This window comes from Hyla sarda, chromosome 11 (assembly GCF_029499605.1).
Source record: "Hyla sarda isolate aHylSar1 chromosome 11, aHylSar1.hap1, whole genome shotgun sequence".
NCBI lineage: Eukaryota > Metazoa > Chordata > Amphibia > Anura > Hylidae > Hyla > Hyla sarda.
The window spans coordinates 61439361-61455769 of record NC_079199.1 but is presented as its reverse complement, the minus strand read 5'-3'; the positions used below and the strand labels follow the sequence as shown (position 1 = coordinate 61455769).

The 16409-nt window shown below is 39.6% G+C and overlaps 1 protein-coding gene across 9 annotated transcripts in view; it reads right to left on the bottom strand.

The window, feature by feature from the left end:
* RYR3 (ryanodine receptor 3) overlaps positions 1-16409 on the bottom strand; it is a 991818-nt gene that overhangs the window by 771398 nt on the left and 204011 nt on the right. For 5 of the 9 annotated variants that reach the window (XM_056545312.1, XM_056545313.1, XM_056545314.1 and 2 more), the window contains 3 exons: positions 6399-6413; positions 5766-5840; positions 2688-2766 (listed from right to left, as the gene is read on the bottom strand). In XM_056545312.1, the coding sequence (XP_056401287.1) occupies positions 2688-2766; positions 5766-5840; positions 6399-6413 (169 nt within the window). The remainder of the gene's footprint in view (positions 1-2687; positions 2767-5765; positions 5841-6398; positions 6414-16409) is intronic. The other 4 variants (XM_056545318.1, XM_056545319.1, XM_056545320.1 and 1 more) reach the window with 2 other exon arrangements.

The window sequence follows — 16409 nt, the reverse complement described above, 5'->3', positions numbered from 1 at the left end:
GAATGGAGGAGGCATGGTGTGATGTCATAAACATGGAAGCCCCAGGCTTCCATGACTAACGCTGCAGCACTGGCCTGTGGCCGGACCCCCACAATCAGACATGTTATTCCCTATCCTTTGGATAGGGGGTAACATGTATAGGGGTGGAGTACCCTTTTAAGGCATAGCATAACAATATGTTACATTACAACATGTCAGACTAGGGAGCAGTGACCCCAATGCAGAGACAGCAGGGATGCCCGAGGCAATCTTTAGCCCACAGGACAGCCTTTGTTGCTGGGACACCACATTTTAATATCATCTATCAGGTCCAGTGTGTTGTTGTTTGGTTGCTGTTGACTGCAGTCACAGTACCATAGATACTGAAGCATATAGCACACAGCTGCACGCCTATTATAATTTAATATCTGTCTACACTGATGAGACTTGAAGGTTGAGGTTTTTAATCTTTGTTGAAGCACCTAATAAAAGTTATGTTTTATTATTTTAATTATCATATGGGAAATTCTGGGTTTCAGTGATCGCTCTGCGATCAATTGTATATTGAAGACATGGCAGAGATACTCTAATGACAGATCCAAAGACAGACAAAAGCTATGGGGGACATATTTACCATATTAACACAGGGGTTTGATAAATTTGGAGCACATAAGCAAAACACAAAAGTCTCAGTTTTTTTGCGACTTTTTAAATTTGCTCACATAAGGGAGTTTTGTAATCCAGGTCAGACCTGGAGTAGACTTGCGACAATTTTTTAAAGGGCTTGCGACTTTTTTTGCCCACGTGCGACATTTGCACATTATAAATATGTAACCACTGCAAAGTGAAAACTGAAATTAGGCAAGTTTGGGTTCACATCACGTTATCTCCCACACGGGAGCGCATACGGCAGGGGAGAGCTAAAACCTTGCGCTCCCATATGCCTTTCTTTTTTTTTTTTTTTTTATAAAGTGTTTTACTGAAGTTTTATATAAGTGCAATACAAAATACTAATGTCTCAGTATGACAACAATCGAAACAATATACAACAAAATACAACAATGGAGCCGCCATGAAGTGACGGTGCAATATGTACAGATAGGCAATTAAGTTTAGTAATAGCTTATACTAAATAAGTCTCTGATATCACAAGCTGATTGCATGTCCTCCAAGGCATGAAAAACTAAATGAGGTGAACAAATGCCGTTTGGAGACGCAAAGGGGTCCTTAATCACAACATTTTCTGTGAAGGACCTCGCAGGTCTAAGCTATTCTGTGATAGAGGAAGGAAGAAGGATATAGCAAGGAAAGATAAGAGGAAAGAGGAGGAGAGGGGGAGAAGTGGGAGAAGGGGGTTTAGAGGGAGGATCACTTATATTATGAACATGTGCTTACCTTGCGGGCTGGGCCTTTGTCCGATCTCCACAACATCCACCGTATGCCTTTCTATGCGCTTCCGTATGTAATTCATTTCAATGAGCCGGCCGCAGTGAAACGTTCGGTCTGGTCTGCTCATTTTTGCGCTGTATGTGCTTTTACAACTGGACATAAAACCGTGGTTGACCACGGTTTTAGGTGCGGTGAAAAAGCGCATATGGCGCAAAAATGAGCCGGTCGGACCGAACGTTTCACTGCGGCCGGCTCATTGAAATGAATTACATACGGGAGCGCATAGAAAGCATACAGGAGCGCGAGGTTTTAGCTCCCCCCTGCTGTATGTGCTCCCGTGTGGGAGAAAACGTGATGTGAACCAGCCCTAAGGCTTTTGCAACTTATGCTTACCCACAAAGGTTGGACAAAAAAGTGATTAGTCACACATGCAACTTTTTGTGCGCCTGGAGTGAGGAAAAAAAAGGCTCTAAATACCTTGATAAATGTCCCCCTATGTATCTCAGAATTTAGCAAGACAAGGCATAGTGTGTTCACAAGGTGAACTCCAGAAAAATGAAACCCAACAAGCGATGTTTTCAGTACATTATACAAGCCATGAAATGGTCAGGTTGATGAAAACCTTAAAATCTTAAAGCTCTTGGAAGTTGGATTGAAAAAACTAAATTGTAATTATTTAAAATCGACATGTCCAGAAGAGTATTAGGCTAGGTTCACACTGTGGAATTTCTGGGCATAATTTCTGCCAGAGATCGAGTCGGTGGCACTAGAACCGCGCAGACTACATTGCTGTCCCCATAGATGGCAATGCATTTCTCATTTCTCATTCTCGTGTTCGCTCCGGGGCCTGATTACAAACGGGGTGCCGCGTGCAAGATCCCGGGGTTCCCACGGCGGGACTCCCGCGGTCAGGCATCTTATCCCCTATCCTTTGGATAAGGGATAAGATGTCTAAGCACCAGAGTACCCCTTTAACTTATTAAGGTGGCACGTTGAGAACAGCGATCTGTGCGCAACATTGGGAAAAAGGGCTAGGCTATAGTTCTAGGTTTATTACACAAAATTAAACTAAATATTCTTGAATTCTTTTGCTGTATTTTAGTAATAGCATTACCCGTTACATAAAATGCAAAACAATCATTGCCTAATAATCAATCTAATATAGAGTGGACTGGCCAATGTGTATGGGGCGATAACCAGCTAACCAACAAATGTGCTTTAGTACTTGGAGCTTCTAACATCTTCCCACTTATAGCTGAATTACTGTCCGTTTACTGATCATCGACATTTACACTAATCTTTCCTGAAGCTGATTTTACCTGTTGCTGTATCCTGCAGTCCAACATCAAAAGCAAGTTTATCTGTAAGGGATCTGGATGTTGTCAAACATGTCAAGTACTGTAAAGAAGATTAATTCCAGATAAAATTACTATTAATATCAAATCTATACCTAAATACCCACAACAGGCTCAAGCACAAATGGCACAACAAGATGTTCAGTTACATTGTAAATCTTCTGAACTGCATTAAATCATAAAGAAAAAGGATAGTGCTTAAGACTTAACTTTTATTATATTACTACTAAAAAGTATCACCAATGTTACCCCCCATACCATTAAAAGAATAAAGGTATAGTATTCAGCAGTTGCCAAGGTGCGTTTATGTCAACACACGACACCTGCTATATTAATGAGATACCTGAGTTTACCCAACTCTCAGGATTTACAAATCAATCAAATCAAATTAGATCAAATTAGAATAATATGTCGCACTAAAAGTTATTTTTAGATAACAGCAGAATACTAAAATAAATCGCACCAAAAATTGCACCGCCTTCCACACGTTTCTGTCAGATAGTATTTGCTGATGTCGTCAGGATGGTGTGTCATTTCATTATTGCATCATGTGGTTCACTAATTGTAATTCTTAGAAAGATATAAATATAACCTAAGAAAAGGCAACCTGCAAGAGAAATGTATACCGGGGTGGGCCAATTATATGGATACACCTTAATAAAATGGGAATGGTTTGTGATATTAACTTCCTGTTTGTGGCACATTAGTATATGTGAGGGGGGAAACTTTTCAAGCTGGGTGGTGACCATGGTGCCCATTTTGAAGTTGGCCATTTTGAATCCAACTTTTGTTTTTTCAATAGGAAGAGGGTCATGTGACACATCAGACTTATTGGGAATTTCACAAGAAAAACAATGGTGTGCTTGGTTTTAACGTAACTTTATTATTTCATTAGTTATTTACAAGTTTCTGACCACTTATAAAATGTGTTCAATGTGCTGCCCAATGTGTTGGATTGTCAATGCAACCCTCTTCTCCCACTCTTCACACACTGATAGCAACACGCAGGAGAAATGCTAGCACAGGCTTCCGGTATCCGTAGTTTCAAGTACTGCACATCTCGTATCTTCACAGCATAGACAATTGCCTTCAGATGACCCCAAAGATAAAAGTCTAAGGAAGTCAGATCGGGAGACCTTGGGGGCCATTCAACTGGCCCACGATGACCAATCCACTTTACAGGAAACTGTTCATCTAGGAATGCTCGGACCTTACACCCATAATGTTGTGGTGCACCATCTTGCTAGAAAAACTCAGGGAATGTGCCAGCTTCAGTGCATAAAGAGGAAAACACATCATCATGTAGCAATTTCGCATATCCAGTGGCCTTGAGGTTTTCATTGATGAAGAATGGCCCCACTAACTTTGTATCCCATATACCACCCCATACCATCAATTTTTGTTTTCCAACAGTCTTGGAGGGATCTATCCAATGTGGGTTAGTGTCAGACCAATAGTGGTGGTTTTGTTTGTTAACTTCACCATTCACATAAAAGTTTGCCTCATCACTGAACAAAATATTCTGCGTAAACAGTTTTGCCCATTCTGCAGCACCTGAAACTAAGGATACTGGAAGCCTGTGCCACAAACAGGAAATTAATATCACCAACCATTCCCATTTTATTAAGGTGTATCCAGATAAATGGCCCACCCTGTATATGCGGCCGCAAGTGTGCAAGCCTGTGAAGAAAAATATACATTTTCAAGAAGGTGTATGAAACCATAGTATGCTCTGGTTCACTGCACATAAGTCACCAGGTAAATACAACGCCCATCATAGGTTGCAGATTTCAGTGAGCGATATGGTTACGGTCCTCAAATTCAAGCTCCGGCGCTGAGCAGAACCTGTGGCCTCACATATATATATATATATATATATATATATATATATATATATATATATTCTCTTGCAGGTTGCCTTTTCTTAGGTTATATTTATATCTTTCTAAGTATTGCATTTAGTGAACCACATGATGCAATAACGAAATGACATGCCGTTCTGATGATGTCAGCAAATACTAGCTGAGAGAAATGCGTTGAAGGCGGTGCAATTTTTGGTGCGATTTAATTTAGTATGCTAGGGTTATCTAAAAAATTACTTTTAGTGCGACATATTATTCAAATCTGGTTTACCTGGGTACACTCAGATATCTCATTAATATAGCAGGTGTGGTGTGTTGACATAAACGTACCTTGGCAACTGCACCACTGAACTGAACCACATAATGGTATGGGGGGCTCACGTTGGTGATACTTTTTTAGTAGTAATATAATAAAAGTTAAGTCTTAAGCACTATCCTTATTCTTTATGATTTATATGTGGTATGATTGCAGGACAGACTTATAAGAGCAATACAACACTCATTATAATTATTGTTTTGAACTGCATTAAATGCAGAATATTTCAGCAGTCACAGGATGCTTTGCAACAGTCTGTATCTGCAATATGCTGCAGGACAAAGGGAAGGAATCATACATTCTGCACAGACGAGTCAGTTATCATCCAAACACTATTGTAGGAAAATAATTGATATACATGCCATTCTCTAATATATTGCTGAAAAAAGGTGTATGCTGAACTTTACATGTAACTCTTTAAGGTTACATTGTTTCCTCAATGAAATACCTGAGCTCTATAACCCCTTCCTGACCAGGTACATTTTCCATGCCCATAGACCATGCTGGGGCATCTAGATGTTCAGGGTCTATGGGTAGTCAGCAGGGTGATAATGCAGTACTGTGTAAAATGTTTGCATATCATTAATGTTGTTTCAGGGCATTAAAATGACATATTTTCTGCTTAAAAGTGTAAATGCAACTCCTGCTCTGGTAGAGCTGGCCTATTCATGTGTTACATAGTTGGCCATCAACTTGGTCAACAATCCCCGCTGCGGAAACCATAGCCAGAATTACTGTTAGGACAGAACAGGCCAATAAAGCATTAATTCCCTTGAGTTCTCTAAAAGACCAAAATACTACCAACCAGTAATGCAACAAGGACAAACCACTGGCCACAGAAAAACACAAGATCTTGATACTTACCATACCACTGAATGAATGTCGAAGTAAGATTGCATGGCCATAAAGTAATGTTCTATGCCCGCCTCCTTGTGATGCCTGTAGCAAAATAGATAAAGGTAATTAACCAATGAAGAAAAGTATAAGGGAAATCATGGGGAGGGAAGCATGTCCAGGGAAGACCTTGGAACTGTTTATGGATTATGTAGGAGAGAGAAAGAAGGATATTTCGTGTGTATAATAACTGTCACTTCTATATAAAATAATCGTCAACCTTATTTGGAAAGATCTAGATTAGCATTTCTATTTTTCTTTAAATATTTCACATTATACATATGAATAAAAAACACAACATGAAAATGGAGGACATTGTTTTACTGGAATGAACTCACACCCAATATGACATGCGGCAGATTGGAGACAACCAGGCTACATATCAAGCACGGCAAGCAAGCAGAACATATATGACATATAACACAACAGAAAAATGTTAAAAGTGCACTTTTCTTTTTAGTCTTTTAACAACCCAAGTCATTCTGATTTTTTTTTATTTTTTTTTACTTTAATGGTCATCATAATCTGATCAGCTTGATATGTAGCCAGAGAGGATGCATTCTGGGTAAGTCAAGGACTCAGGTCTATTCTAGTTTGTCTTACCTTCCGTGTAAACTTCTTGTGAGCATTAAAACAAAACAAAATCATAAAAAGAAAGTACTGGTTCCTATTATTTAGATGTACATAATTTTCTTCTGTCTCCCTGCAGCTGAACATAAGCTGAGCATGTTCTTGCATAATGTGAAAAATACAACTCATTTTCTTATTCCAATTCTACCCCAAAAGGTACTAGTAGTCAGCCATGATATAGCCAGAAATTTTTTGACTGGATTTTCCCACCCCACTATAAAGTAATTTTCTGGAATATAGTTACTAGTAAAGTGCAGCTTTTATTATAAGCTAATAAGGATTTGCAAAATTTGGAAGCCAAATGGGACAGCTGTGCCACGATGAGCAAACAATACAGACAGATCCACAGTATCATTCAATAGAACAAACCTATGGTATAAAACATTACATATGCAGAGACAGAGTTTTAATTCTTGTGTTGAAGACAACATAGACAGAAAAGATCATCCCTGCAATAGTAATTTTGAACATTATAACCAATATAAATTCAGAGACAAAATAACTATAAAACTATAAAAACTTGCATACAGATTAACTACTGATATGTACTCACCTTACTTTAGCTTACTCTCTTAAAGGACCAAATCATGCTATGCACAACATTCTGTGCGGATTAAATTTTAAATCTCTTTATAGCCTTTAGAGCTATGTTTTTCTAATACACAGCTCCAAATCCCCTCTATAGGCAGAGTTAAATGAAATAATGCTGGCAGCCGCCTACCGGCACAAAGGAGGCGTGTGTTGCATAATGTATGTTGTTATTGAGTTCAGTACATAGAAACAGTATGCAGTAAGCTCCTGGACTCCATCTAGTGATGGCTATAAGTAGCCATTATTGTATACTGTATATGCCTATGTAGGCTATTTGGAGTTTGTATAAGAAAACAGAGCATGGGCAACTAAAAAATATATTAACCCCTTAAGGACTCAGGGTTTTTCAGTTTTTGCACTTTCGTTTTTTCCTCCTTACCTTTTACAAATCATAACCCTTTCAATTTCCCACCTAAAAATCCATATTATGGCTTATTTTTTGCGTAACCAATTCTACTCTGCAGCGACATTAATCATTTTACCCAAAAATTCACGGCGAAAAGGAAAAAAAAATCATTGTGCGACAAAATCGAAGAAAAAACACCATTTTGTAGGTTTTGGGGGCTTCCGTTTCTACGCAATGCATATTTTGGTAAAAATGACACCTTATCATTATTCTGTAGGTCCATACGGTTAAAATGATACCCTACTCATATAGGTTTGATTTTGTCGTACTTCTGGAAAAAATCATAACTACATGCAGGAAAATTTATACATTTAAAAATGTCATCTTCTCACCCCTATAACTTTTTTATTTTTCCACGTACAGGGCGGTATGAGGACTCATTTTTTGCACCGTGATCTGAAATTTTTATTGGTATGACTTTCAGCTTTGACCGCCGCTTCTAAAGGGTTAATACCGCACATTGCCGCGATTGGCGATGTGTGGTATTAGCTGAGGGTCCCGGGACCGACGTCCTGCATTGTTAAGGGGTTAAACCAGACTTGAAATTCTGGGATTTTTTTTTTAATTTACGCACAAAGGTGAACATCCCATTAAGACCCTTACCAAAACCCATATGATAGTCAACTATTTACTAAGTAGTATTTGTAGTGTCAAAAAAATAATGAGCAAGCAGACCATCAAGCTGCTTTGTGCCTGGGTGCCTGTCAGTTCAGATATATTAGAGTACATATGTACAGTATTTCACATAATTGAGTACACCTCTAACTTTTTTGTTAATATTTTATTCTACCTTTTCATGTGACAACACTGAAGAAATGACACTCTGAGTGCACAGGAATCACATTTGTTGCCAAGATTTTGACATTAATGGCTGTGTGTTGAGTTATTTTTAGGGGACAGCAACATCAAATACTGATATATAGACTGTTTACTTACTATTTTACAGCAGATTGTAATTTCTTCAGTGTTGTCATATATAAGAAAATGTGTACTCACTTATGTGAGATATGTATGTACCATATTTATTTTTTAAGCAGCAATATTCAGTTTAAAATTTAACTGGGCACTGCCATATATGAAAACTTTTTATATATTGTACATCTTAGCAAAACATCAACCTTTCTAATACGCCATATCAGACAGGAGAGATCACAGAGGAGTGCTAGCCCACCCTCACTTACTGGACTTTGTCCATGCCTGTGCTTCAGCTTGGAAAAAGCCATGATTTTATAAGCCAGGATTTCTATAAAAAGGAAATAAAATTACCTTATGAAGCATATTAGAAAGGTTAATGTTTTGCCAAGATGTACAACATATAAAAAGTCCCAGTAGCTGCCAGTGCCCCTTTAAAATAAATAAGTATAATAAAAAACTATCACTAATAAAATGGTGCAATAATGAGATACAACGTAAAAAAAATGTGTCCATGATTAAAACCCCTAACCAGACAAATGTGTCTGTAAGGTTCATAATGTTGTGGCCCCAGTTGAATATTTCTTCCACAGATATTAGACAGTTACATTTGATTTTGATTACAGACCATAAACTAACAGAGAAATAAGAGATGCAGAAGGACTACGTGTGGAGAAATGGCAAATACTTTTATTCCTGCTGTGCTCTGAGGGCCTCCTACTAAACCTGGTGGGAAAGTTATACAAATCATAGACATACAGAAGGCCAAAGTGTGGGGAAATGGCAAATACTTTTTATCCATGTGCGTTCTGAGCCTGGTAGGAAAGTTAAAAGCTGCAGTTTAAACATTTAACACATTTCTACACAGAAATGCTAATGGAAAACCACATTCCAGCTGGCAGTTGTTATACACTATTTACAGGAAAAGGATTTAGTTGTTGATTTACACGAAGAATGGTTTAAATAGTTGTATGTGGTAAGGGCTAGTGACAAGTCACATGGCTGCACCATACTTGTTCATTCTTGTTGGAGAATCTCACAAACTGCACTACAAATGGAAAAGAGTTTACGCACATATGTATAAAAAGGGATTGTCTCTGGGCATGTAGGGTATATAATAAAATAGAATAAATGTCTGTGCACTGACACTGGTGTGGAGCTCCACCAGACTCCGCTCAGCAATTATTTACAATTCACAGGGGCATAGGTTTAGGCTAAGTTTCCACTTGGCTTTTTTTCAGGCAGTTTTTGGAAAACTGCAACTGCAGTTTTTGAGCCAAAGTCAGAAGTGGATCCATAAGGGAGGAGAAGTGTAGGTTCTTCCTTTATATGTCATATTCCTTTTGAATTCACTTCTGGCTTTGGCTCAAAAACTGCAGTGTCAGTATTCCAAAAACTGCCAGAAAAAAACAAGTGGAAACTTAGCCTTCGACAAGCTAAAACAACATACGATGTTACATGTTCATTATATTTTTAATTTAATTTTTTTTTGTTGGTTTCCTTAACCTCTTCAGGACGCAGGGCATATGGATACACCCTGCATTCCGAGTCCTTAACCCCTTAAGGACCAAGGACGTACCGGTACGTCCTTGGTCCTGCTCTTCTGATATAACGCGGGGTTACACAGTAATCCCGTGTCATATCACGGCGGGCCCGGCGTCATAGTGAAGCCGGGACCCGCCTCTAATAGCGTGCAGCGCCGATCACGGCGCCGCGCGCTATTAACCCTTTAGCCGCGCGCTCAGAGCTGAGCCGCGCGGCTAAAAGCAAAAGTGAAAGTTGCCGGCTAGCTCAGTCGGGCTGTTCGGGATAGCCGCGGCTAATCGCGGCATCCCGAACAGCTGACAGGACAGCGGGAGGGAACCTTCCTGCCTCCTCGCTGTCCGATCGCCGAATGACTGCTCAGTGCCTGAGATCCAGGCATGAGCAGTCATGCGGCAGAATCGTTGATCACTGGTTTCTAATGAGAAACCAGTGATCAATTATGAAGATCAGTGTGTGCGGTGTTATAGGTCCCTATGGGAGCTAGAAAACTGCAAAAAAAAGTGAAAAAAAAAAGTGAATAAAGATCATTTAACTCCTCCCCTATTAAAAGTTTGAATCACCCCCCTTTTCCAATAAAAAAAAAAACACAGTGTAAATAAAAATAAAAATAAACATATATGGTATCACCGCGTGCGGAAATGTCCGATTTATAAAAATATAAAAATGAATAAAAAGCGATCAATAAGTCCTATCAATGCAAAAATGGTAACGTTAAAAACTTCAGATCACGTCGCAAAAAATGAGCCCTCATACCACCCCATACACGGAAAAATAAAAAAGTTATAGGGATCAGAAGATGACAATTTTAAATGTATAAATTTTCCTGCATGTAGTTATGATTTTTTCCAGAAGTATGACAAAATCAAACCTATATAAGTAGGATATCATTTTAATTGTATGGACCTACAGAATAAATATCAGGTGTCATTTTTACCGAAAAATTTACTACCTAGAAACGGAAGCCCCAAAAAGTTGCAAAACAGTGTTGTTTTTTTTCAATTTTGTCGCACAATGATTTTTTTTCCCATTTCACCGTAGATTTTTGGGCAAAATGACTGATGTCATTACAAAGTAGAATTGGTGGCGCAAAAAATAAGCCATCATATGGATTTTTAGGTGCAAAATTGAAAGAGTTATGATTTTTTAAAGGCAAGGAGCAAAAAACGAAAATGGAAAAACCCCCGGTCCTTAAAGGGTTAAGGACTCAGGGCGTATCCATACGCCCGTGGGAATTCCGGTCCCCACCGCTAGCCGGTTGGGGACCGGAGCCGGATGCCTGCTGAAATCGTTCAGCAGGCATCACGGCATATCGCCCAGGGGGGTCATTATGCCCCCCATGTCGGCGATGGCCGCAGATCGCTGGACAATTCAGTCCAGCGATCTGCGGCGATTCCGGGTCAATCGGGTCTCCAGTGACCTGGTGACCCGGAATCACTGGCTGATCGGGGCCGTCTCTGACGGCCCCAAACAGCCAGAGCCAGCAGGGTTGAGGTGGCACTGGTGCCACCTCACGATCGCCCTGATTCGTCGGGTGGGTGTCACGCAACCCGCTCCGCCCCTCTTTCGGAGGACGCGAGCGGGTGCGGGACGTGGACCCCGGGAGCTGGGGACCCCGATCCCCGGCGTCCCTGTTAGGATCGGGGCCCCAGGAGCGACGGCGACGAGGCACTGACCTGTGTCCCGGAGAAGCAGTAGGAGGTGAGTGACAGCCTCCTGCTGTTGCTTAGCAACAGCTCCCAGCATGCAAAAAGGGCATGCTGGGAGCTGTAGTTATGCAACAGCAGGAGGCAGACCACCACAACTCCCAGCATTTCCTTATGGGGATGCTGGGACTTATAGTTTTGCAACAGCTGGAGGCACATTTTTTCTATGGAAAAGTGTCCCTTCAGCTGTTGTATAACTACAACTCCCAGCTTGCACAAACAGCTAAAGTGCATGCTGGGAGTTGTAGTGGTGCATCTGCTGGTTGCATAACTACAACTCCCAGCATGCCCGTTGGCTGTCGGTGACTGCTGAGAGTTGTAGTTTTGCAACAGCTGAAGGCACACTGTTTTTTTTTTACCTAACTCAGTGTTTCACGACCGGTGTGCCTCCAGCTGTTGCAAACTACAACTCCCAGCATGCGCCGTATATGCTGGGAGTTGTAGTTTTGCAACAGCTGGAGGCACACTGGTTGTGAAACACTGAGTTAGGTCACAAACTCAGTGATACATAACCAGTGTGCCTACAGCTGTTGCAAAACTAAAACTCTCAGCATGTACAGTCTGTCAGCGCATGCTGGGAGTTGTAGTTTTGCAACAGCTGGATGTTCCCCCCCCTCCCCAATGTGAACGTACAGGGTACACTCACATGGGCGGAGGTTTACAGTAAGTATCCGGCTGCAAGTTTGAGCTACGGCAAATTTTCTGCCGCAGCTTAAACTGCCAGCGAGAAACTACTGTGAACCCACTCCCGTGCGACTGTACCCTAAAAACACTACACTACACTAACTCAAAATAAAATAAAAAGTAAAAAACACTACATATACACATACCCTTACACAGCTTCCCTCCCCTCCCCAATAAAAATGAAAAACGTCTGATACGCCACTGTTTCCAAAACGGAGCCTCCAGCTGTTGCAAAACAACTACTTCCACTGACTGTCCAGGCATGCTGGGAGTTTTACGACAGCTGGAGGCACCCTGTTTGGGAATCACTGGCGTAGAATACCCCTATGTCCACCCCTATGCAAGTCCCTAATTTAGGCCTCAAATGGGCATGTCGCTCTCACTTTGGAGCCCTGTCGTATTTCAAGGCAACAGTTTAGGGTCACATATGGGGTATCGCTGTACTCGGGAGAAATTGTGTTACACATTTTGGGGGGTATTTTCTGCTTTTACCCTTTTTAAAAATGTAACATTTTTGGGAAAACAAGCATTTTAGGTAAAAAAAAAAAAAATTTTTTACATATGCAAAAGTCGTGAAACACCTGTGAGGTATAAAGGTTTACTTAACCCCTTGTTACGTTCACCGAGGGGTCTAGTTTCCAAAATAGTATGCCATGTGGTTTTTTTGTTTTGCTGTCCTGGCACCATAGGGGCTTCCTAAATGCAGCATGCCTCAGAGCAAAATTCGCTTCCAAAAAGCCAAATGTGACTACCTCTCTTCTGAGACCTGTAGTGCGCCAGCATAGCACTTTTTACCCCCATATGGGGTGTTTCCTGAATCGGAAGAAATTGAGCTTCAAATTTTGGTGAGTATTTTCTGCTTTAACCCTTTTTAAAAATGTAAAATTTTTGGGAAAACAAGCATTTTAGGTAAACTGGTGACATGCCCCCAAGAACCAATTCAGAAAAATGTTCTCTCCAAAATCCCATTGTTGCTCCTTCCCTTCTGAGCCCTCTACTGTGCCCGCCGAACACTTTACATAGACATATGAGGTATGTCGTTACTCGAGAGAAATTGGGCTACAAATATCAGTAAAAATGTTCTCCTTTTACCACTTGCAAAAATTCAAAAATTGGGTCTACAAGAACATGCGAGTGTAAAAAATGAAGATTGTGAATTTTCTCCTTCACTTTTCTGCTATTCCTGTGAAACACCTAAAGGGTTACAACACTGACTGAATATCATTTTGAATACTTTGAGGAGTGCAGTTTTTATAATGGGGTCATTTATGGGGTATTTCTAATATGAAGACCCTTCAAATCCACTTCAAAACTGAACAGGTCCCTGAAAAATATCGAGTTTGAAAATTTTGTGAAAAATTAGAAAATTGCTGCTGAACTTTGAACCCCTCTAGTGTCTTCCAAAAGTAAAAACTTATAAATTTTATGATACAAACATAAAGTAGACATATTGTATATGTGAACAAAATAAAATTATTTTGAATATCCATTTTCCTTACAAGCAGAGAGCTTCGAAGTTAGAAAAATGCTAAATTTTCTTTTTTTCATCAAATTTTGGGATTTTTCACCAAGAAAGGATGCAAGTTACCATAAAATTTTACCACTATGTTAAAGTAGAATATGTCACGAAAAAACAATCTCGGAATCAGAATGATAACTAAAAGCATTCCAGAGTTATTAATGTTTAAAGTGACAGTGGTCAGAATTGCAAAAAACGGCCGAGTCCTTAAGGTGAAAAAGGGCTAAGTCCTTAGCCCCTTTTTTTCCGTTTTTGCATTTTTGTTTTTTGCTCCTTGCCTTTAAAAAATCATAACTCTTTCAATTTTGCACCTAAAAATCCATATGATGGCTTATTTTTTCGCCACCAATTCTACTTTGTAATGACGTCAGTCATTTTGCCCAAAAATCTACGGTGAAATGGGAAAAAAAATCATTGTGCGACAAAATTGAAAAAAAAAAAGCGGTTTTGTAACTTTTGGGGGCTTCCGTTTCTACATAGTACATTTTTCGGTAAAAATGACACCTTATCTTTATTCTGTAGGTCCATACGATTAAAATGATACCCTACTTATATAGGTTTGATTTTGTCGGACTTCTGGAAAAAATCATAACTACATGCAGGAAAATTAATACGTTTAAAATTGTCATCTTCTGACCCCTATAACTTTTTATTTTTCCGTGTATGGGGCGGTATGAGGGCTCTTTTTTTGCGCCGTGATCTGAAGTTTTTAACGGTACCATTTTTGCATTGATAGGACTTATTGATCATTTTTAAATGATATAAAAAGTGACCAAAAATGCACTATTTCGGACTTTGGAATTTTTTTGCGCGCACGCCATTGACCGAGCGGTTAAATTAATGATATATTTTTATAATTCGGACATTTCCGCACGTGGTGATACCATATATGTTTATTTTTATTTACACTGTGTTTTTTTTTTTCACTATGACGCCGGGCCCGCCGTGATATGACTCGGGGTTACTGTGTAACCCCGCGTTATATCAGGAGAGCAGGACCAATGACGTACCTGTACGCCCTTGGTCCTTAAGGGGTTAAGGGGTTAAAGGGGTCATCAAGGAAAAACTTTTTTTTATATATCAACTGGCTTCAGAAAGTTAAACAGATTTGTCAATTACTTCTATTAAAAAATCTTAATCCTTTCAGTACTTATGAGCTTCTGAAGTTAAGGTTGTCCCTTTCTGTCTAAGTGCTCTCTGATGACACATGTCTCGGGAACCGCCCAGTTTAGAAGCAAATCTACATAGCAAACCTCTTCTAAACTGGACGGTTCCCGAGACACGTGTCATCAGAGAGCACTTAGACAGAAGAGAACAACCTTAACTTCAGATGCTCATAAGTACTGAAAGGATTAAGATTTTTTAATAGAAGTAATTTACAAATCTGTTTAACTTTCTGGAGCCAGTTGATATATTAAAAAATTTTTTTTTCCTGGAATACCCCTTTAAGACTGCATAAAGCTCATGGAATATATCAGTACTAGAAATAATCCTAATTCCCACATGGCGTATATGAAGCGTGAAAATATGCGGCAGCAGCGCGAAATAAGCTGCATATTCCTCGCTCACTATACACACAAAGGGCTTTCCGGCAGCAGCCCTATGTGTGTACTGAGTTTTGGAGCGGGGCCGTGTGCCGGTGTGACTGTGAAATGTGGCTCCGCCTCCAAAACTCACTGCACACATAGGGCTCCTGCTGCTGCCGCAAATTTTGCACAGTGTGAGATACGCTGCGTATACGCCAAATGGGAACGCACTCTAAAACTGCATACTCATTTAAACCTCACCGTTGAATGGTCACAAATTCAGTAATCCAAAAAGTCTCATGTTGCAGTAAACTCCTTTTGTTCCTGGTCCTATTGAGACAGCAGGTCTGAATGAGAATGAGACTATGAACAAGAGGTGTTTATTGCAACATTATACATTTTGGATTTCTGAACTTTGGACAATTCAACCATCAGGTTTACATTAAGTGTTCAGTTTTAAGGCTTATTCATAATACTTCCATCTTTTGGATAGGGGATAATATGTCTAACATAGTAACATAGGTCATAAGGTTGAAAAAAGACCAGAGTCCATCACGTTCAACCTATAACCCTAATGAGTCCCTACTGAGTTAATCCAGTGGAAGGCAAAAAAAAACTCATACTAGAAGGTAAAAAATTCCTTGTGCGACAAATCGAAGAAAAAACGCAATTTTGGGGGCTTCCGTTTCTACACAGTGCATATTTCTGTAAAAATGACACTATATCATTATTCTGTAGGTTCATACGGTTAAAATGATACCCTACTTATATAGGTTGGATATTGTCGTACTTTTGAAAAAAAAACATAACTACATGCAGGAAAATTTATACTTTTAAAAATGTCCTCTTTTGACCCCTATAACTTTTTTATTTTTCCACGTACAGGACTCATTTTTCCACGTGAGGACTCATTTTTTGTGCTGTGATCTGAAGTTTTTATCGGTACCATTTTTGTTTTGATCTGACTTTTTGATCACTTTTTATTCATTTTTTAATGGTATAAAAAGTGACCAAAAATATGCTTTTTTGGACTTTGGAATTTTTTTTACGTGTAGGCCATTGACCGTGCGGTTTAATTAACGATATATTTTTATAGTT